The sequence below is a fragment of the Xyrauchen texanus genome, chromosome 36 (assembly GCF_025860055.1).
Source record: "Xyrauchen texanus isolate HMW12.3.18 chromosome 36, RBS_HiC_50CHRs, whole genome shotgun sequence".
Taxonomy (NCBI): Eukaryota; Metazoa; Chordata; class Actinopteri; order Cypriniformes; family Catostomidae; genus Xyrauchen; species Xyrauchen texanus.
Genome location: NC_068311.1, coordinates 8,906,530 through 8,930,122, shown reverse-complemented (window position 1 = coordinate 8,930,122; position 23,593 = coordinate 8,906,530). Strand labels below are relative to the sequence as shown.

The 23,593-nt window shown below is 38.0% G+C and overlaps 1 protein-coding gene across 3 annotated transcripts in view; it reads right to left on the bottom strand.

Moving 5' to 3' along the window:
- crppa (CDP-L-ribitol pyrophosphorylase A) overlaps positions 1-23,593 on the bottom strand; it is a 63,013-nt gene that overhangs the window by 12,937 nt on the left and 26,483 nt on the right. For 2 of the 3 annotated variants that reach the window (XM_052107291.1, XM_052107288.1), the window contains one exon: positions 6,958-8,002. The exons of the other annotated variant lie outside the window; for it this stretch is intronic. In XM_052107291.1, the coding sequence (XP_051963251.1) occupies positions 7,898-8,002 (105 nt within the window). In that variant the 3' untranslated portion in view covers positions 6,958-7,897. Of the gene's footprint in view, positions 1-6,957; positions 8,003-23,593 lie in introns of those variants that run through there. 3 annotated transcript variants of the gene reach the window in all.

The window sequence follows — 23,593 nt, the reverse complement described above, 5'->3', positions numbered from 1 at the left end:
GTTGCCGGCAGTTGTTGCGCCACGAGTTGTGCTTCCCCGGACAAGAGAGGGACTAGGCGGGCTGCCCACTGGTCTTGTGGCCAACCCCAAATTTCCTCCGTACGTTCAAACAAATCGATGAACACCTCTGGATCATCTGCCGGCCCCATCTTCTGTAACGCGGGCGGGGGCAGTGTGGCGCGGGTGTCCGGGGTCGCGGCTGCGGCTGGGTGGCCTCCTGTCTGAGGAGGCGCCGGATGGCGAGCCGGTCCTCTGCTTGAGCCCGCATGATCTCGAAGAACCGACGATCCTGGTCTTGCCGAAGCTCAAGCAGGGATTGTTGGTGGCTCTGATGGAGTGTAGCGAGGGACTGGATGACTTCCGCCAGCTGGGAGGACTCTATGGGGCGACTCTTTTCCATAGCTTGGGAAAACAAATGTTCGTTCTTTTCCCGGGTTTTCGGCACCAGTGTAAAGTTTTCCACTAAGGAAGGGTCGGAACAGCGTCAGTTTCCAAGGTAAAGCTTCTTTTAATGTTTTAACAATTACAACACATGACATCACACATTTCTTGCTCGTAGTGTTGGGTTCTCCCTCTCGAGGCTCTGTTGCTGCTGCTTATTATGCCGCTCTCCTCATGTTACTGCAATTAGACACAGGTGTTAGACATAATTTAGCTCAGGTGTGAGCGCCCTTACCGCTTTTCTCTCCCGGACGGGCGCTTGATCACGCCCCCGCTGCCACACCATTGTTCCATATCTACCAAATCTTTTGAGTGGTCCAAACATAATCTGCAGCCTGAAACTTTTGACAAGAAGTTTGGATTGAATGCACTTATATATAGATATAGGATGCTCCCTTGCTCCCTATTTAGTGAATGACTTAACCTCCAGTGTGCTGTCTGTCTGCACTTGTCTCAGAACAGTTCGAAATGCACCTTATTTTAATCCTAACTCCATATAAAGCCTCTGAAAGCAACAAATTTCTGCTTTTAGATGAACCCATTGATTCTCAATGTGATAATGCACAGTAAATATAGGATTTCTAAGGAAAAGATGGAGTATGGCGTTTCACAATAAATCGCTGAAAATTTTAAAATGGCTTATTTGATGATGTGACGGTGGCCGGTCACCTAATCAGCTGGGAGGGGGATAAAGACAAGCCAAAGGCACCAGTTTGAGAGAGAGAGAAATGTTATGTTATGTTTCAGTTCTTTTACTTTTTATATTAATATACTATATTAATGTATTATGGGTTTTAGGCCAGTGGGAGGTATTGGACACTTTTGGAAATCTGCTGATAAAGCCTCTTTTGAAGCAGTGTCTGCTTCCTCATTTCCTGGGATTCCACAGTGTCCAGGTACCCAGCAGAAGCAGATATTGAAATTTGGTGCCTCCAAATCCAGCAGTTTGTATAGAATATTTACAAGCATTGGGTGATAATTTTTTAAAGATGACATTGCTTGAAGACAAGATTTTGAATCTGAAATGATCAGAAAGTTTCTCTGTTGCATAGTCTTTATGAAGTCCATTGCAAAGACGATAGCGTTTGCCTCTGCTGTAAAAATTGAGCTGTGATTGTTGATGGAAATTCCTTTTTTTTGATGGTTGGTCACAAATGCAGATGATACATGATCCTCAGATTTTGATCCATCAGTATATATTGGGATATGTGATGGAAATATTTCTCTAATAAAAAGGAGTTGCTGTTGAAAGACATTTGTGTGGGATTCTGATTTTTTTTGTTTCTTGTTAAATCTAAGATTATTTAGTTTTTTTTTTTTTTAAAGTTCCAGGGGGGAATTTTACTGAAGTGTGTCTGTTCCAGTATGCTCAGATCTACTTTGAAATTTTGTAAATGCGGTTTGATTCATCGTCCAAAAGGTCAGATATGTCTTGGTTTTTGTTCATATAGGCTTGAAGAAGGGGTTGAGAAAACAGGATGGTAGGCTGGGTTTTCTTTGTTGGTTTTCAGCTTTGTTGTATACTGTAGTGCTAGGCATCTGTTCTCCAGAGAAAGTTAATTTGCTTCTACATGCAAACTTTGAATTGGCGATATCCTAAAGGCCCCTAAAGCCAGATGTATGCCTTAATGATGTACTGTGTCCAAGAGTCGGATATATGATTTCCTGGCTGATCCATACACTATACTTCCATAATCAAGGCGTGATCGAATTAGTGCTCTGTAGAGACTTAAAAGAACTGAACTTTCTGCACCCCATTTTGTTTTAGCTAAAACCTTTAAAATGTTCAAGGCTTTAAGACATTTTTCTTTTAAAATCTTTATGTGAGGAATGAGGGATGCACTGTCGTGGAGTACTTGCCTCTTCCGTCCTCCAGGAGAGGAGCCATGGCCATCCACCATGGGACAGAGGAGTTGCTGTCAGCCGCCGGGATTTGGAGGAACCGCTGCATTCACCAGGACAGGGAGGAGCCATTCCATCCACCATATTTCGGAGGACTCACTGCTGTCTGCCAGGGGAGGAGCAGCTGTTGTCCGCCAGAGGGCAGAGGAGTGGCTGAGGAACAGGAGACGGTGTGTCCCGGCGAGCAAGTTTTTCTCTCTCTCTCTCTCTCTCTCTCTCTCTGTCTCTCCCCCTCGCTCTTTACCTCTCCCCTCTCCCTCCCCTCTACTAGGGCTCCAGAGAGGTTGGGAAGGCCTGCCGGCAGAAGGACGTCTGGAAGGGCAACACCTTCCCTCCAGGAGGAGGAGGAGCCATTGCCGTCTGTCGGGGAAGGAGTCGTCGCTTTCATCCGCCAGGAGCTGGAGAAACCACTGCCATCCACTAGGCAGAGGAGGAGCCGTTGTCGTCCACCAGGGGACAGAGGATCCACTGTTGTCCGGAGACTATCCTGACGTGCCAATGCTCCCTGGGGGGCTAGGTTACAGCCCAGAGAATTCCCCAGCCTGAGTTTGGCAATGAGGGTATTTGGCAAGCAGGGCAGGGCCGAATGACGTCTGGGCAGAGCGAGGCTGGAGAGATAAGTGGTGAATGAGTTCCACACCGGTCTTGGGAGCCAGTGAGGGGGCGGCAGTATTTATGGAGAGGAGACAGTGGCAGATGGAGAGAGAGACATGCGGCCGCTGTGTGTTTGTGTGCGTCTGTTTGTCTGTGTGTCTATGTGTTTTCTGTTAATTTCTGTCATTAAAGTTTACGTTGACTGTTCTGCCAGTTCCTGCCTCCTCCTTGCCCATCCTCACCCATTACAGTTGAGACTGGAGATTCTAATCTTTTGACTGAAACAGGCTTCAGTGTAAAATATTAATTAGGTTTCTTACCAAAGGTAGTTTTGTTGGCATTTCTCCCAAAGACAAACTCCACTGTGGTCGGCGCCATGTTGTTTGGTCACATGAATTTGTGTCAAAATTTGACTCTTTACTGACAGCCTCGAGAGTCTCCTGAACTGAGATCAGTCGGTTTAAATACATTTAAATTATGCGTTGCGTTAAGCGAAGCAAAAATACAAAGTTCACGAATGTTTACGCAGGGTCACGTGTTCTGCTGCAGCTGTGAGTGCCTGCTCATGAAAGGTAAGAGCTGTTGGGCTAAAAAGGGTTGCGGATGGTCTGCATCATCATTGTAAATTTTTCAACTGTTGTTCTCAACTCTCCATTTGATTGAAGGCAAAAAAAGTAAAAAAAAAAAATAATCAATATAAACCAATTGCATATATAGGCAATTCTTGTGGTCTCATAATTTTGCTACCGCATCTCATAATTTTTTACCGTACTCATACAAACACAGCATGAAACTCCTGATAATCTGTTAATGTCTTATCTGCTATTATCTTAATTGTGACTGTGTTTGCACCTTCATTTATCCTTCAATGCATATGCTTTTTGCAACCACTAAAATTCCAGTGCTTTAGGTGTGTTATAAACATTTAAGATAATATTCTTTCAAGATGCTATTGTAAACAGATACTAAACACATGAGGGAAGGATGTGTCTTCTTGGGCTGACAGTCCTCTAAGGGTTCTGCTGTAAGAGAAGAGCCAAAAAAATGTACCAGAAAGCAGCCAGCAACCCATAAGAAACTGATGAAACTGAAACTCATCCTCAAAACCCCTGCCTTAAACTTCATCTATACCAGCACCACATGAACCTTACATAGTGCACCTCCGCCAAAAGAAAATGAGTGAAACCTCTCTCATGCATAAATATGGCAAGAATGTTCTCGTCCGTTTCACAGCTGTTCTTGGTTAGCGGGTTTCTCAGGATGTTTCACATGAACTCTCAGAGCAGTAAGAGCAAATGAACATGAATCATATCGTCTAAAACTAATCTAGACATGCCATTATATTTCCAGCCTCTGGAATACATTGTGTGTAGTTTGGGTAAATTAGGTCAACTAAACATAGATAAACGAGAGAATATTATTCAAAACCTTCAAATTACAGCATCTACTCTCCTATAATGGGAGCATTTAGTTGCTTACATGCAGTGTAGATGGCGTGCAAGTGTAACTGGACTTGGTAACCTACTGAAAAAACAGCTTAAACTAGCCTAAGGTAATTTGTTTGTCTTACCCGGTTTACACTAAGTCAAGTCAAGTGGTTTTTATTGTCATTTCAACCATATACAGTTAGTACAGTACACAGCAATACGAGACAACGTTCCTCCAGGACCATGGTGCTACATAAAAACAACAAAGGACCAACACAGGACCACATGAGACAACACAACGAAATAAAATACCTATATAAAATACCTATATATACCTATATAAAGTGCACGTGCAAACATGTGCAAAATGTACGGGACAGTACAACAAATTTCTGACAATGAACAGGACAATAGACACAGAGCAGCGCCGATCAGTACTAAGTAGTGCAAAAAGATGACAGTTTCTAAAAATGTAAACATAACATACTATGAGATAGTGTTCTATGCACATAGCAGTTATTGGAGTAGCAGACAGTTATAAAGTGACTAGTCTTCCAGCCTGGTAATACTGGTGCTCAGCTAATTAAGATGGTCGGCCGGCTGGTCTCCCAGTCTGACCCCTCTAAAACTAGCAAACTAAACCAATCTAACCAGGATAAGAGACCACCATTCCAGCTTAAAATCATCCACCCACTCTCATATTTTGGGAACATTGTAGTTTTGTTACACCTCTTACCTGCAGTGTAGATGGGGTGCAAGAGTAACTGGCCATGGTATCCCACTAAAAAACAGCTAAAACCAGCCTAAGGCAGTTTTCTGGACTTACCTAGTCTTCCAGCCTGGCCAAGCTGGTCTAGCTGATTATCAACCAGGCTGACCAGCGAACAAGTGCCCAAAACCTCTCTAAAACCAGCAAACCAGAACAGCCTGATCAGTTAAGACCTTCAATCCAGCATTGGTTGGTTTAAGATGGAGGTTTGTTCATCCGGGTATGGACATCATTCAAGAATATTAATCTGATCAGTTCCCCCTAGTCCATTAAATCACATAGGATAACAACAGGATATAGTACGTAGACCTGAACTTACATCACCCTTATTCCATCCTAAGTCTTTCCAAAAACGTAATTGACCTATTGCTGTACATCTGAAAAGTTGATTCATCTCAGTCAAAACCTGAGGTTACAGGGACATGCTCTCCTCTTGCTTTCGATACCCCACTGACGCCCGAAAACTTTGCACACTCACCTTCACATGTGCACAGGCCACAAACTGCAATGTGGAACAAATTAAACTGTTGAAGAAAAACAAAACCGAATTTGGTTATGCAAGAGAAGGTGATGAGAGAAGAATGATATTTTTAAATGAAGTAGTAAAGTGGTTGTATATTTTTGAAAGACATAAAATTGTAGAAACATTTCAGTAACCAGATTTGCTTAGACGCAGTGACACCTGCAGCTGTACACTGCGAGTACCACGAGTGCTTGCTTAAGGCTAATTCAGGCAATGTCCACAGTTTTCAACTAAAATGTTTTTTTGCTGCTTTACTAACAACATTGTTTTCAAAGAACATAGTACTGGAGAACATTTTTGGTAGCATTCGAATGTGGATAAGAGCCGTAAACATTGCAAAATCAATGCATTTTTTTAATGGAAAACATATTAGTGTTGATGTGGCCACGAACTGTCCCAACAAACTGCAATGTTTAAAAAATTATAAAATATTAAAATTTCTCAATACAAGTGGATTTAGAATGTTGAGAAACATATCTGTCAATTTCACACTGCCCCAACAAACAAGGTTAACACACTGATCCAACAAAACCCAACAACCACATTTGTTGCAGTTTATCGGGGCAGTTTTTTTTGGTCATTTTTTGGTTTGTTTTTGCTATGAACTTTGTTATACATTTAAATACCTTTTGACCATTATGTTAAGACCATCAAATGGGATAGGTTTTTGCACACATAAGATGAAATCCTGCAGCTTCTGATTGGTTTGCTTGTACAATACTTGCTGGCCTTCACTTTGAGCTTACAGCCAGACTGAAGGCGGCAAAGGAAGTAACTCTCACCGCCCACCGCAATTATCTCACGCTCTTTCTAATTGGACAGGAAACACAAGGCCATAATCAATTAGCAATCTGCGGTGAGCTCAGGAGAAAGAGTCTGGCAAGGCTCTATGTGCTGACAAAATTTGGGGGCTTGTCCTGGATCAGACTGGGGTTAAGCTATAAAAACAGGAACAGTTATGAAATGGGGTCACCAGGGCCTTCCCAGTTGGTGGGTGTAAAGCCGGCCAGCAGAACAAATTGGAAAGCTGATTATTTGAGTCATGTTAGGAGGCCTGCATGCAGCAAAGTGTTTTCAGGGTCAGGTAAAAAGGTAAACCATATGTTTAACTGCGGCTGAAAAATAAGTTACAGTGTTGACATTAAACATCGTGAGGTAAATATTTACAAGTAGCTGTAGAAGTAAATCTGCACAATTTTATAAATCAAAATGACATATTACATGAAGTGTTTAAATGAGGTGTTATGCCGCAAGTAATAACAAAAGCTTGAAATAGACTTGTCAAAAAGTGAATTTGGCTCAATCTATAACTTTATTCAAATGCAAAACAGTGTATTAGAGCTTCAGAAAGTACATTTGAAAATCAGATAATCTATTCTACACGCTAAGAGAATATTGTAAGGGATAAGACCGGTTTGAGAATTTAGAGAAATTTAAGAAAAACAAACAAAACTAAATCCAATCAATTTAAAAAAATATGTCTGACTATAAGGATTTAGTGTTGTGATGTCATATCCAACACAGCTGCGAAGTATAAGGCAAAACAACATGTTTTATACCCTTCCACAAGATGGCAGCATTTCATTAGCTACAGTATACAGACAACGTGAGATTATACTTCATGTAAAGTAAGACACAGAATGAGACACCATAATTACTCATAAATCATTTACTATGTAACAGAAAAATGTTTATGAATATGATCTGACCCCAGAAGAATAAACAAAGGAGCTAAACCAGAGAACTATTTATTACATTAATTGCATTACATTTATTTATTACAAACAAAAATATTGAAGGATTCCGAGTGGGGTTTGCTTGTGCAAGTATCTTTGTTGATGTGCGTATGCCTTGACAAAGCAAGCCAAATTTGCATTCAAAATTGCTTGTAGTCTTCACAATATACCACCATACACTCATTAATGGGGCCTTATTTATAACACGAGTTGAACACATGCCTACGTAAATCATAAATGAATGATTTTCACAGAAATGTGTTCATTAATCCATTTGTATAACATAAGCATGGCTTTATGAATTCAATGTACACAAAAGTTTGCTTTGCTCATGCCTCAAGAATAAGGACCAATATCTTTATCTGTCATTTATTTAAAATTGAAATGCTTGACCATGAACTGTTTGAAATGACCTTTGACATGCTGAACTGCTGTCTTTCTGATCCACACAGCCATATCCTGGTTGTCCATCTGTCATACTGTACTACTTAGTTGTACTGTAGTTTCAAGCTTGAAGCATCTGCCCAGTTAGAGCAGCGTTTCTGTCTCTTATGAGAGCGACCGTAATCTGAGCAAGTCTCTCCACAGACCTTTCCCACTGCTCAGGCACCTAAAAATAATATACACATACATAAACACACTGGAATATACAAACAGATACTGATCAAAAACAAACAAATGTGAGTGGGTCTTGTGCTTTTCAGTTTTTTCCACTTCTTCGATGTAAAACTTATTCTCAGCATAAGCAGAGGTAGAAACACTCTCTACAGATTACAGGCTGTGATATTTGGCAGACCAAGAAAAAAAAAACATCAGCCCTCCTATTGTGCTTATAGGGTTTCAGGTTTGTTTTCAGTTCTTTTGTCTAAAAGTTTGGGGTCTGTTCTCTTAATGGCCTGATGTCAGGGAGGTGTTTATGCATTACATCAGTGATTAATTGCCACACAACTCAAAAAGTCTCTCCTGGTCTTCATATTTCCCTGGGAATGGAGTGAGTTCACATTTATAAACTGCATTTGACAGCAGAAATGACAAGATAAAGAGTAAAGCAGTGGCTCTCAACTAGCTTTGCTTCAAGACCAGATTTTACAATGGACATCAAATGGTGACCCAACAAAGTTCCAAAATTGCTTATCGTACAAAATTGGTTTTCCTAATTTGATTAGTTTCTACCAAGTAATGAATTTGCACCAAAAAAATGCAAATAAGATGTACTTATTCTGCTATGCTAACTATGCACATTTACATGGTTGATCGCATTTCATTCAGCATTTTTCCTGCTGTCAGTGACCTTTTCAGAATTGTCCAATGATCCAATTTTTGGGACACTACCAGTGTTGGGTGTAATTGATTACAAAGTAATTAGTTACTGTAATCAAATTACATTGTCAAAAAAGTACTGTAACACATTATATTTCAAATTCCTGTAATCAGGCTAGTTACTGACTTTTATTATACTTTTCGGTACATTATTGGGTTACACACATTACTAAAATATCATCAATAATATATTTAAAATACAAATTAATATGTTCATATGTACGTCTGTTTGTGTTTCTGTGACAGCTGAAGGGTGTATGACAATGAACTAGGAGGAAATACACTCACTGAGCACTTTTTAGGAACACTATCGTCCTAATTAATTGCCCAACTTTGTATTCTGCTGTTGTAACCATCTGCCTCAAGGCATCTGCACATTCTGAGGTGCTATTCTGCTCACTACAATTGTACAGAGTGGTTATCTGAGTTACTGTAGCCCTTCTGTTTCAGTTACAAAAATACTCAAACCAACCCATCTGGAACCAACACTCATGCCACGGTCGACATAACTTAGATCGCATTTTTCCCCATTCTGATAGTTGATGTGAAAATTAAATGAAGCTCCTGACCCGTATCTACATGAATTTATGAATTGCATGGCTGCCACACAATTGGCTGATTAGATAATCGCATGAATAAGCAGGTGTACAGGTGTTCATAATAAAGTGTTCAGTGAGTTTACAGACATCATTTGAATTCATTGAGTGGAAAAATATAAACGTTTCTGTGAGAAGAGTTTTAGAAATGTAAAAGTAATTAGCAATGTGATTACTTTTAGATTAAGTAACTGTTAATTGTAATGGATTACTTGGAGTCATTTACCCAAAACTGGTCGCGACCCACCAGTTGAGAATCACTTCTGTAGAAATTCTTACTTTTCAGCTGATGTTGGACCTAAATCTTGGTTTTCTTTAATAACATATGGAGTATAAGTATGTTTCAGATTAAACAAAAAAAAATGCATGTGTCAATTGTTTCCCCTCTTCTCATGGGAGTTCTCCTCTACCATTCTCATATGCAATTTCTCACATCCATGGATAAAAAGGTTCTTAAATGTAAGATTCCTTGTGTCATGACACATATTTTCCATAAAAAAAACTCCATTTAAAAGATGGAGGATTAAATAAAAAATAAAATTTGTGAAATGTCCAAAATTTTGATAAATTACTGTATTGCGGGGGCTCCTGAACTTCTGCAGCTCTACAATGTGTAATGCAGGTTTTAATCTTCATTTAGCATCACTTTGGAAGATAAATGAACAAAAGAAGGAAAGAAGAGGAGGTTTCTTGTTTTTCCTTAAAATGTAATCGTCACTGTTCTCTTACTTAATTATGTGTGCAAAACTCTGGATGAAGAGCCAAAACATCTGTAAGTGGTCAAGAGGAATGACTATAACCTCTTTTACCTCTGAAATCCCCCTACCTTTCAGTTCTAATGTTCTAATGCTACTCCACAGATTTCACACAGAATTAAAATATATAAAGTTTATGGCACAAATTTCTGTATTATCCGACTCTGTAATGGAGTCTAAAAGAATGAAGAATGACCTCCATGTATTTGTTTAGTTAGAAAATCAAGAACAAATGGGCTCAACCTTAATGCCACCCACATGTACTTCTCGGGTTAAAGGAAAATAGCATAATGTTTTTGGAATATTTACAAATGAAGAAAGACGAAAACCTTGCCTACTTGACCACAGCTAATGACAACACTACTCACGTGGCCTTTTGTGTTTTTGGTGTGACACGACAGCCCAACTGGGAAAATAATATATGAGCAAATCTTATTTTTTTTTAACAAAAGATCCCCAAGGAGGATCAAAGTTTTAAGTCCGCAAAAACCTCACACTGCCATGTTTCCAATGAGTAGTATGCTAGTGAAATATGAATCACATGCCATAAGAAAGCAGTGGATCAACAACTTATTTCCTGGCAGGGGCATATTCTGAGTTGTCATTTTCGAGCCACCACAACATTTTAAAAAATCACAATGACACAAGGGGAAAAAAACAAGACAATAATACCATTCAGTCAACACATGTAAAATGGACATTTACACTATATTATCTCATTTATGAGTGTGTTGTGGTAATAAAACCCATACAAGGATGAAAAAGGAAAGATCAATCAATATAAATAAAAATCTGGTTAGCAAAAATGTAAATGGATTATTAGTTTAATGTGACAATACAATTGGATTATTCTTAAAGCTGTTTTGGTGCTTTTATCCAAAGTGACTTACAAATGAGGATTTACAAGTTTATATGAACCTCCAAAACGTTGATTGTCATATAAGTGTGGAAAAAACTGTTATATTCACATGCTTACAGGTTAAAAAAATTATAATAATAATCACCCTCTAGAGTAATTAGTAGCTCAAGGCTAGTAAATGTGGGGTGCCTGGGTAACTCAGTGAGTATTGAAGCCGAGTGACTCCAGCTAGGTCTCCTAAGCAACCAAATTTGCCCGGTTGCTAGGGAGGGTAGAGTTACATAGGGTAACCTCCTCGTGGTCACAATTAGTGGTTCTCACTCTCAATGCGCACGTGGTAAGTTGTGTGTGGATCACGGAGAGTAGCATGAGTCTCCACATGCTATGAGTCTCTGCGGTGTCATGCACAGCGAGCCACATGACAAGATGCGCGGGCTGACTATCTCAGAAGCAGAGGCAACCGAGACTCGTCCTCCGCCACACGGATTGATGTGAGTAACCGCACCACCATGAGGACCTAGTAGGCAGTGGAAATTGGGCATGCCAAATTAAGAAGGAATAGGGATTCAAATATTTTTTTTAATGAATGGAAAAAACACCAATGTCGTTACCATCAGCACTTTCTTAAACGGTTTAAAAAGGGTATTGTTATGTCTGAAAATATGCCCAACTTAAGCCGCACTTAATGTATGAATGTTATAGCATTAGATTGCAAATATGTGGCATCTGCAAACAATTGATGCCAGACTTTTCTCCAGAACAAACTTGACCTTTCTGCAATTAAGCCTACTTTTAACCAAGGTCATTTTAGTGGATACGTGAAGCAAGTTCCTCTCAAATTAACACAGGTGTCCTAGTGGAGTAACCACAGGTGCCCAGATGCAATGACAGTATTAACTGAAGTCCATACTTAAGACCACAGAATATAAACTCACTGAGCTGCACTTAACTAGGAACAATAATAAAGTGCCTGATGTGGTCTTCTGTTGCCAATCCGTTTCAAGAGTTGATGTGTTGTCCATTCTGAGATGATACTCGTCTCACTAAATTGTACAGAGTGGTTTTCGGAACCTTTCTGTCAACTTGAACCAGTTTGGACATTCTCCAATGACCTCTCTCATCAACAAGGCTTTTCTGTCCGCAGAACTGCCACTCACTGGATATGTTTTTGGCACCATTCAGTAAACTCTTGAGACTGTTGTGTGGGGAAAATCCTAGGTGATCAGCAGTTACAGAAATACTGGCACCAACAATCATGCCACGGTCAAAATCACTGAGATCATATTTTTTCCCCATTCTGATGATTGATGTAAACCTTAACTGAAGCTCCAGACCTGTATCTGAATGATTATATGCATTGCACTGCTGCCACACGATTTGCTGATTAGATAATCGCATGGATAAGTAAGTGTACAGGTGTTTCTAATAAAGTGCTCAGAGAGTGTATTTTGAGATGGCACAATGCAATTTAATACACTAAAAACGTGCTTTGTTTTGACAGAATTTTTTATAATCTTTTACATAAAATAACCTTTTCAAAATGGAAAATTCACAGCTGCAGGGCACAGTTTATATACATTCTGTTCCATTAATATGATGTCCCATTGTCATGCAAGGAAGTTGGTCGTTCAATCAAAAATTTATATTTCCTATCATTCTTTAGACATGGAAGTGTTGCAGTGTTGAAAAAGTTATGATTCTAAATTTAGATATGAAACCACAATGATTAAGACGAACATAAAATAACTGATCATTAATCGGTATATTTTTCATAGTATTACATCATTTTTCCATTTCTTAGAGCAGAAGCTTTAATAATGACCTATATTCTGCTTCATTGTCATGGCACTTAAAAGCACACATGGAACTGGAAATTCGACCCTTGGAATTTTAATTTCTTCAAGTCTCTGTACATTCAAATGGGATTGCTCGTCTTTTGTGACTTTGAGGATTTTCCATATAGTTTCAGTATCTTTTCCAGGCTTTTATGGGATGGATAAAACATTTAATGGGGCCCCAGGCCAGTGCAGTTCACTTCATAAAGGAAGTCAATGAGACTGGGATGCTGTTTATAACTCCACTAATTGCATGCATGCTACAAATAATTGAGTCTTTCTTCCTAATCCAACAGATCAAAGTTCTATTAAGACAATAAAAAAATGTCAGGGTTCAATTGCATCATATGAACCAGATTGACCTCTTTTGCGATCTTAATACTGATCTTATGACCTAAAATACAGTATATCTATTTGGTAATTCCAAAGAAAGAAAGAGAGAGAGAGAGAGAGAGAGAGAGAGAGAGAGAGAGAGAGAAAGAGAGAGAAAAAAATGGGAGAAAAAAAAGTGGCAGTAACCTTTCAGAAAGTGACTTTGTACTTTGAATTATTAATTTAATAGAAAGAAGAACATTTTTAAATAGATCAAATCTGAATCAAATTATGTAAAACAGACAGTCAAACTTATTTTAACCTGAAAAGGGCAGAAGTAATTAAGTTCTCTCTATGTTGGACCTGAGTTCCCCCAAGAGAGGCATTTGATGAAGTTTTCAGGTTTAAATTTTTATTTTAGCTCTTAAGCATTCAAAAATGTTTCAGGAATAATTCATTTTACATGGTAAATATTCGATTACAGAGACAAAAAAACAAGATCAAAGAGCATGAACTCTTTTTGTTGCTTTTGATTACAGCATATTACAGATAAAAATACATTTATTTCATAGAACATCACTATATAATTATTTAAATAGTAATACCAGCATGATTTTAGATTGTTCCAAAGGACATCTTCTATTATTCAAATGGAAGCAAGAAAATCTGACCTATTCTACATAGCATTTAACAAGTTCAATGTCACAAATTTGCTTACATTTAATTATTCACCTAGAAATAGTGCAGAATCTTAAATATGTTTTACTAATTTTATGTCATAGCCTTTCATTTAAATGTTAAATGTTATAAATGTTATCATTTTACATATTTAACATACTAAAACTTTGTTTACTTACATGTTTAAATTAGATTTTCAATTTGTACTCAGACTTTTGAACCCCATTTTTATCAAATGTGTTATAAACAGTTCATCTGTACTGGTATATTGTTATAACTCCCAGCCCTAATTCAGTTATTATCATAAATATACACACACATTTTCTTGCACTTTTTACTCAATTAAGAAAACTGCCTCTTGAGGTAGAAATATGAAGTTAGTGTAGCAACCGACCACACAATGAGCCCTGCACAAACTGTCCTTGAGAATACCATAGCAGCATTCAACATTTCCATCACCATAAGGTGGCTCACCGCACACCGGTGGGCCCTTTCAAGACAGGGCCTCAGCAATTAGGAATTTAACAATGACAATTTGCACCCTTCAGTCTCGTTCTTTCCACGCAGTAACTGAGTTCTCTTCTACTCATTCCCCAACAGGCCTGCCAGCATCTCTGCTATAATGGTCAATGCAAAAAACTTCAAACCATTGGATGCCAGTTGAAACAGAAAGAAACATTTTTCACAGCATTGAAGCCAGGTCAATACACCTACTAGACTTTTACTGCAGACACTTTCAGCCAAAGTGAATTTTTTGAAGTAGTAAATTTTCAATAAGTAATAGAGCTTTTCAGTCATGACGTCAGTTTGTAATTCAGCCAGGAAGGCAAACTTGCCATGGTTCCCTCTGGAATTTCTAATGGGTTTTTAGAATACTGATTTCCGATATAGGAGTAAAATAAGGTCTGTTTTTTTAGTTATTTTGAGACTTTTAAATTTTGTTTTATAATTTATATCCAAACAATGAATTTTGAAATGATAGTGTGCTTTAAATACATAATTTCGAACACATGGTTGATGAATCAGTCGACTGTTGCAGTTAATATGTAGCAACTTAAATATTTAAAAGCACATAGCGGTTTCAAATTTCACATTTGAGGTATAAAAGTTGTATATCAAAACACAAAAGTCTTTCAAAAGTCTTTTCATGGAATGTTAACCACATACCTTATTTTACTCATATATGGAAACTGCCATTTAAAAAAAAAATCAATTATAGATTCAAGAGAAATCCCATGGCGTAAAAATTATAATTCACTTCCAGGTTGTAAGACTACAAACAAAACAATTCTTTATAGAGTACAACAGTCTAGATCCAAAAGTAAAAGTCCCATTCATTTTTACATAGCAGAATTTATTTAAAAACCTTTAAAGACAGACATATTTTGAGCTCAAAGGTTGTTATTCAATCGTACACTCACTGAGCGCTTTATTAGGAACACCTGCACACCTACATATTTATGCAATTATCTAATCAGCCAATCGTGTGCCAGCAGTGCAATACATAAAATCATGCATCTACGGGTAAGGAGCTTCAGTTATTTTTCATATCAACCATCAGAATGGGGTAATGTATTTTTTTTCTCAGTGATTTTGACCGTGGCATGATTGTTGGTGCCAGATGGGCTGGTTTGAGTATTTTTAAATGGTAGACCATCTTAGATTATAATCACATGTCAAGAGGGAGTTTAGAGTTAAACAGGATAGGTTTTTGGGTTTACGAACACTGATAAGTATTTAGGAACCGTGATTGATTTTGAACCAAATGTTGATGTTGTCTGAAGGAAAATGGAGCAATGATTGTTTTGTTTTTTAGAAAACATTCAGTGTCATTCTACAGTGATAACTTTATTTTATGTCTTATTGAATCTGTATTACCTTTCTGTATGATGGCATTGTTTGGCATTATCACTCTTTCAAACAAGTACAGACTGACCAGCATTGTTAAAGTGGCAGGGAAAGTGATTGGGTGTTTTAACAGATGAGAGATGAGAGTAGAGAGAGAGTTAGAGTAGAGATAGAGAGATTCTGAGATAGAGAGAGAGAGAGAGAGAGAGAGAGAGAGAGAGAGAGAGAGAGAGAGAGAGAGAGAGAGAGAGAGAGAGAGAGAGAGAGAGAGAGAGAGAGAGAGAGAGAGAGAGAGAGAGAGAGAGAGAGAGAGAGAGAGAGCAAACTCTCTTTCACACAATCCTCCGCAGTCAGCCTTTATCCCTCTCAGAGGCTTGATTAGCCTGATAAGGGACCGGGTGTGTATAATCACGACCCAGCCCCCGCCCTGCCACAGTTAGTGCACCCAAAAATGACCATTATCCCATAATTTATGCGCCCTCAAGCCATCCTAGGTGTATATGACTTTCTTCATTCAGCCAAACACAATCGGACTACTATAAAAAAATATCCTGGCTCTTCCAAGCTTTATAATGGGAGTGAATGGTACCTTAGATTTTGAAGCCCAAAAAAGCACATCCATCCATCAAAAAAGTAATCCATACAGATCCAGGGGGTTAATAAAGGCGTTCTGAAGCGAAGCGATGTGTTTTTGTAAGAAAAATATCCATATATATAACTTTATAAAATATATACATTGGCATCCGGTAACGGCCGTCTGCGCGAGATACGAATTACGTATGCTACGCCTACGTAATTCGTTCCAGCGAATTACGTAGGCGTAGCATAAGCTCCGGTGAGAAGTGACGAAAGTGGAATCTCAGAGGTCGTTACCGGAAGCCAGTGATTATAGTTTTATAAAGTATTTTTGGGTGAACTAACTCTTTAGGGCAATCACTGACAAACTCTTTAGTTTAATTTAGTGCGAATGTCAGCTTAAAGGGATAGATCACCCAAAAATTTTAATTCTCACATTTATTACTCACCCTCATGCCATCCCAGATGTGTAGGACTTTCTTACTTGAGCAGAACAAAAATTAAGATTTTTAGATGAATATGTCAGGACTGTTGGTCCTTTCAATGCAAGTTAATGGTGACCAGAAATCTGAAAGTCCAAAAAGCATATAAAAGCAGAATAAAGTAATCCATACGACTCCAGTGGTTAAAGGTATTCAGAAGCGATATGACAGGTATGATTGAGAAACAGATCAATATTTAAGTCCTTTTTACTATAAATCTCCATTTTCACTTACACTTTCACAGCTGAAAGTCACATGTGGTGCCTGTTTAGTTTCACTTTCACATCTGAAAGTAAAAGTGGAGATTTATAGAACAAGATTATTTAAATATTGATCTGTTTCTCACCCACTGCTATTGTATCGATTTTAAAGACATAGATTTAACCACTTATGAGATTACTTTTATGCTGCTTTTATCTGTTTTTTTGGACCTTCAGATTTCTGGCCACCATTTAATTGCATTGAAAGGACCAACAGAACAGAGATATTTCTCTAAAAATCTTTGTTTGTGTTCTGCTAAAGAAAGAAAGTCATACACATCTGGGATGGCATGAGGGTGAGTTAATCATGAGAGAATTTACATTTTTGGGTGAACTATCCCTTTATAAATAAAACTTACAATTGTTTTAAACATAAATTCTAAAATACAGTTTGTATTATATAAATCGGCTTATATGGTTTAAGGATTACTTGACAGTTGCTAATCTCCTCTATCATCAGTGTTTCTAGAAAAAAAAACAGCAGCCAGAGGCAAAAGATGATTCACCTCACTGTTTTTCAAATTGTACCACCAGCACGAATACTGTAAAAGTGGACAGATTTATGGGATTGTGCCTACAAAATGTGTCCTTGTGACGACCCTGTCATTCCCATTCACTTCACTCTCACCTCATTTGAAAAGGATCTGCTCACTTTGAGCATCATTATCTCTTTTCTTTTGTGAATGTTTCTTAAACTGGACGGCATGTCCACATTCTTATTGAAGCACTACGTGGCCCAAAGTTGATTCAGGAAGAGCTTGGATAAACAAGTCAAGGTACACTGAAAGAAAATTAAAGTAATAAAGAATGTTTCCGTTATGCAGTTAAAAAGAGACCGCTGTCTATTATTTCTCATGTCTTAAATAGGTTTCCTCCGTGAATCGTCTGTCTCGCGCTGTCTTTCTCTTTCTTCGCAAAAGAGCCTCGGGCGTAACCTACCACATTCACGGGAATGGGGCGAAGAAAATACAGGAAGCTTTTGTTTCCATACCTGTGAATACTGTTCTATTTCAACAACTCAGTGTGAGTGATTTCTGTGTTTGTACTTGAGACGTGACGACAGACAAGTTCCCAAACAATAATAGACCACAATGCTCTCTTCCACTGGCAGATTTGTTGGAAATGGAGAAATATGTAATGATACCGTAAGGCCCACATGTAGAAACCAAACATCTGCAGTTAACAACACAACCTCTTTAGTTCAACTCATTACACATTACACTTGTGACATCCACTGAAAAGTTGAGGATCAACCTCGGTCATGTATGTTATTTCCTTGATTGCCAAAATGGCATCAACATTGGAAATTGTACATGCCCGCACTTTGACTTGATGTATTAGGAACAAGCCTTATCACGTAAATATTTCACCTCTCCCTCTAACAAAAGGCTGTCATTATGTTACCGAGCTGTCCAAACAAGAATTATCATAGACTAAACAAATCATTGTTTGCAGTCGAGTAAAGGTGAGAGCGTGACTGCAAAATTGAAGAAAATGCTCAGAGGAAAGTAAACCACCTTGCAATGAAGGTCTGCTACACTGTTTATACAGATAAAACATAAACAGCCCGTTGCCCACACTAATACAGAAATTAATACAAGTTGTGCCCTGTTCACATCATGGATTAATTCTGAATCAGGCAAGGAATTTCATGAGTATTTGAAAACAGATCGAATCTAAGCCACTAATAAAATATGCATTTTAACGGAGTAAAACTTCATTTAAAAACCTAAAGCTTTTTTTGTAACTTATAGATAAAAATAAAAAAAATAAAGAATAAAGCTTCTGAATCACAGGTCATACCATATTTTTAGGAGAAATTTTATATGATTTCATCCAAAAATGAAAATTCTCATCATTTACTCACCCTCATGACATCCCAGATGTAACTTTATTTCTTCTGCAGAAAACAAATGAAGATTTTTATAAGAATATCTTAACTCTGTGGGTCCATACAATGCAAGTGAATGGTGACCAGAACTTTGAATCTTTAAAAAAAAAAAATAATAATAATTTTATCACATAAAAATTATAAGAATAAAAGTAACCCATAAGACTCAAGTGGTTATATCCATGTCTTCTGAAATTATATCATAGGTGTAGGTGAGAAAAAGATAATTATTTAAGTCACTTTTTTCTATAAATCGCCACTGTTGACCAGCCCCGACCAGTAGGTGGCGATATGCACGAAGAATGTGAATTGACAAAATAAAAAAAAGAAGAAGAATGTGAAAGTGGAGATTTATGGTTTATATTTTTATAACTATTTGATCTAAGTTACAAAATATATCTCATGTCCTGAATTAAAGATGTGATCATGGGCTTGATAAACCTTGATTAAGTGGATTTTGGTATAATGTGTGATGTTGAGGATTTTTTAGATTGAATGTGATTGTAATGGTGTGTAAAAATAATTTAATTTTTTCACTTTTGGAGAATAAAACTATTTATTCTAAAAAATTACAAAAATTGTTTACATTAAACAAGTTTTAAAAGTGTCATGTCATGAGGAATAACATTTTTATTTTTAATTTATATTACTTGATAATCACAACTTAATCCCTAATGAAATAAAAGCATTTATTGAAACCAAGCTGCAAAAATGCCTCGTTCTCCATTTCCGCAACTACCCTACATCACCAGGGGCCCATTAATTCATGATTGCCTCGAAGGTGAAAAAACATCAACTCTTACTTCACTTAATTGCACCCTTGGCTCCGCCCACTGGTGCTTCAGTTCATAAACTGAGAGAAAGCAGGACAGACAGGCCTACTATGGCCTCACTATTCCTGAACACTGAAGAGGACCCATCTGGAATATTTAGAATTATTTTTGTATATAAACATGCACTAGACAGGCATCTTTGACAATTGTCATGTATTTAGGGCAGCTTTTAAAAGACGCTGTTTCAAGTTAAAACTTTGTAAAGGAACAGCCATTCGGTTTCATTCAGCTGCTCTGCCTCTTGTTGCGTCAACAAATGCGTCATGAACGCATTCTCGTGCCCATCCGTGCTATTTTTTATTTTTGCTGTAGGTAAAGATGCACTAGATGGACGTCTAAATGCATTTCCAGCGATGCGCATTTCAGTGTAAGATGATACTGGAAACTGGATGTGCGGGTGTCTAGTTCACACCGTGCTTTGGACTATGTATGTGCATCATATGGATGTGCCCTCAGCATATTTCAGAGTGCATTGCATGTTTTTTCGGCTCATATTAGCATGGATTGCTTGTGAATCATTCATAAAACAATTCAAGCTTTGCAAAGGAACTGTTATTGAAGGATGGGACAGTTAACACTTGGACACGATCACAAAACCGTATGTAACCATTTCCATTCATTAATATTTCAACATAGTTGATGGTACTGACTTGTATAGTTTGTATAGACAGTCAGATTAAATCCAAGAATGTTCACTTTCTATACTTATCTTAGTAAGTTATAACCAATATTATGGATTCATTGTCATGATGACATAATGCAAGCAAACTTTATAATCTGGTTAACGACCAAATGTCAGTAAATCCCAGATTTTATGACAATGAAATCATGTTAACACGTTTACCTGTTTTGGCTATACATTTGAAACGGTGTGTATTTTTATGTAAATGGACTGGCCACATTCATTTCCACTTTAAGCATCTTAGTATGACTTTTGCTTTTTATTTTTATTAAGCGAGGGACAAGTCAAAATCATGTTTTGTGGTTGTAAAGGGGTAAGGTGGGCAAGGAGGAGGCGGGAACCGACTGATCAGTTACCGCAAGTTTTAATAACATAAATGAACTAAAATCAACTTAAACAAAAACACAAAGACACACACGCACAGCAGCCACATGTCTCTCTCTCTCTCTCTCGCTCTCTCTGTCTCTCTCTCTCTTAACCTGGTGCCACCGGCTCATCTTTATCCCCCTCCCGGCTGATTGGCCCGATTCAGGGCTGGGCATGTGTCCTCACAGCCAGGCCCTGCCCTCCTCCTTGTCACAGTTGTAATCAACATTATGCCACCCATATATGTTGCATAGGTGAGAGTTCATTCAAATGCTTGCGCTTATCAACAGCTTGACCTGACTTACAACCAAGAAAAGCATAAGGATGTTTACAAAAATATAAAACAGAGAGCCTTCTCAGAGGTGAGCCACTTCAAACAAATCAACCTAACAAAGCTAAATCCTGAAACACTCCCGAGCTAAAAACAAGATTATTGCGGAGCGGACATTCAATACCTGACAGTGGGTGGTCGCCTCAAATCAAAAACAAGTGTTCTGCTGTAGACAGGCTGTATGGGGCAGAGCATGCCACCACGGTCTTTAACTGATTAAATGTTTACAAACCAATTTGGTCATTGCTGGTACCTCTAGCACAAGAAGGTCTAATTTTCTGTAAATGTTCTCGGTTGGAATGTTGTGTCAAAAAGAGTTTGCATGAGTATGCATGAGCATGAGTGGGAAGGGGGGAGCGAATCAATGGCTCATGTAATCAGCCAAATCAACGCTGAGTAAACACATTCAGTGGGTTAAATTCTTTCCCTTGCAACTCACGTTCACACATGCCAGCATGCATCTGAGACACTAAGGGCATTGAATATCCGTCAAGATATCCTATGCGGTCAGAGTCCAGATCTTTTACTTTAACTCAGTGGTAAAATATCATATGAAAAGCACCCCAGCCTGGAGTTGTCAGCAGGGATCTTCAGGCCTTGACTAAGAAAAATGCAGGGACTTTACTGACTTTTCCTCCAGCAGTGCGCTTGTATGCCAGCCATAGTGATGAGGAAAATGTAAAAAAAAAAAACACACACAAAAAAACCAACTAGACATGGAGAAAGGGGAAATATTTTGAGAAATGACTCCTGGAACGTAAATCTGACACTAAGCATATTGCCAAATACATTTACGCTGTCAAAAGGCAGACAAGTGTAAAAAGAGATGTTAAGGTACTCCATCTTTTTAACAGAGGTGATTTTTGAGCAATTAAAGGATTTGATTCCTTTTTATGGTTCTTTAATAATTCATGGCATTGCAGGGCTCAACAATAAGAATGAAATGATGGTCCAGGCCAATGTAGTTGTCACTTAACCTATACAGCACAACAGCCTGGTTCCAGAAGTAAAAATTCCATTCTTTTTCTCCACAGGGAATAGATTTTTAACAATTACTTCTAAAACTTACCATGATCTCCAGGGTTATTAAATCAACAGTGTATGCATCTGGTGAAGCCATCAATCCATGTTATTTAAACTTCATTTTTTTTTTTTAATTCTGTTTAATAGCAGAATTTCTGGTGAAAACCTACACTACCCATGATCCTGAAGGGAATCAATCCATCAATCAGACAATCTTGGTGAACAAAGTGCACCAAAAGAGCTTGCAGCGATGCCCCACTCCCACGATGCACTATAAATTACGCAATCGAGTTCGTGCGCCTACACTCTTAAACTACTTTTTATAAACTACATTTTTTTTAAAATACTATTTAAATATATTGTTTATACAATTTAAATATCAATTTGATTACGTCTTTTGCTATGCTTAATGGGATTGTAGTTCATTCCCTCATTAAAGATATTAAGTACAGTCTTGTAACTTTGGTTTTTGTCTGCGCATCTGGATATAAATCAGGTTATAAAGCTATAATAATTTTAAATAAAATACATTTTGCGTTAATAGCGGGATGGAAATTGTGCAGTGAAAATTACATGGAGTTTTGTGAATAAAGCGCAATCTTTAATGAGCCTAATTTACATAGAAAGGAGGCGTGTTTGCGTGGAAAGTAATGAAAATGACTTCATTTAAATATTGAAGTTGCAGCGCAATTTCAGCGCTGATTGCGCCCGCTAAACATGATTGCATGTAGTTAGTGAATAAGATGCATGTATTTGCACTGAAATACTATGTGCAAAAGTGCTGCAACTGTTTAGTGAATCTGCCCCAAAAAGTCAAAGTAGCTGTAACCCACACCTCCAATCTAGTTTCATTAATTGGATGTCAGGTTCAGCAACTCCCGTCTTAAATTAGCTCACATTTTGTGACCAATTAATCCAGAAAACCAGCTAATTCCAAAGGGTTCACATACATTTTCTTGCCACTATACTTTTGGAACCAAGTCAGCTGAAAAAGTGGATGGATACTCTTGCGCTCTATTGCGGCAGTGCTGTATTTTAGCTACATCTGACGTGCCTCGATCATGTAAATGTGCTTTTACTTAAAACATTTGGTTTTCTGTGATGTATTCAACATTGTTGGTACAAATTCTGTGTGACAGGGAGGAAGATGGGGCCTGGTCATGATTATACACACCCGGTCCTTTATCCCTCTTGGTGGCTTGATTAGCCTGATAAGGGACTGGGTGTGTAGAATCACAAAATGGCCCCGCCCTCTCACATTCTGCTCAATTAAATATGCCAACAAAGTAAAGTTCTAGTTTGTTAACATGAGGAGATGAGGATTGTCAAAATTATGAAAATTATCACTAAAAAATTTTGCATCGTTTACCAGCAAAAGTGTGTTTATGAATATATAGATACCATGGAGCTTGCATCTCCATTGCAAACAAAAAATAAAAAATTGTTGGACATGGTACAGAAAATATAAAGTTTATAACAACAACAAAAAAATTCTAACACATTCTGAAAATATTTACCCTTTTAACAAACTTCCATTATGTACAAAAACTATTT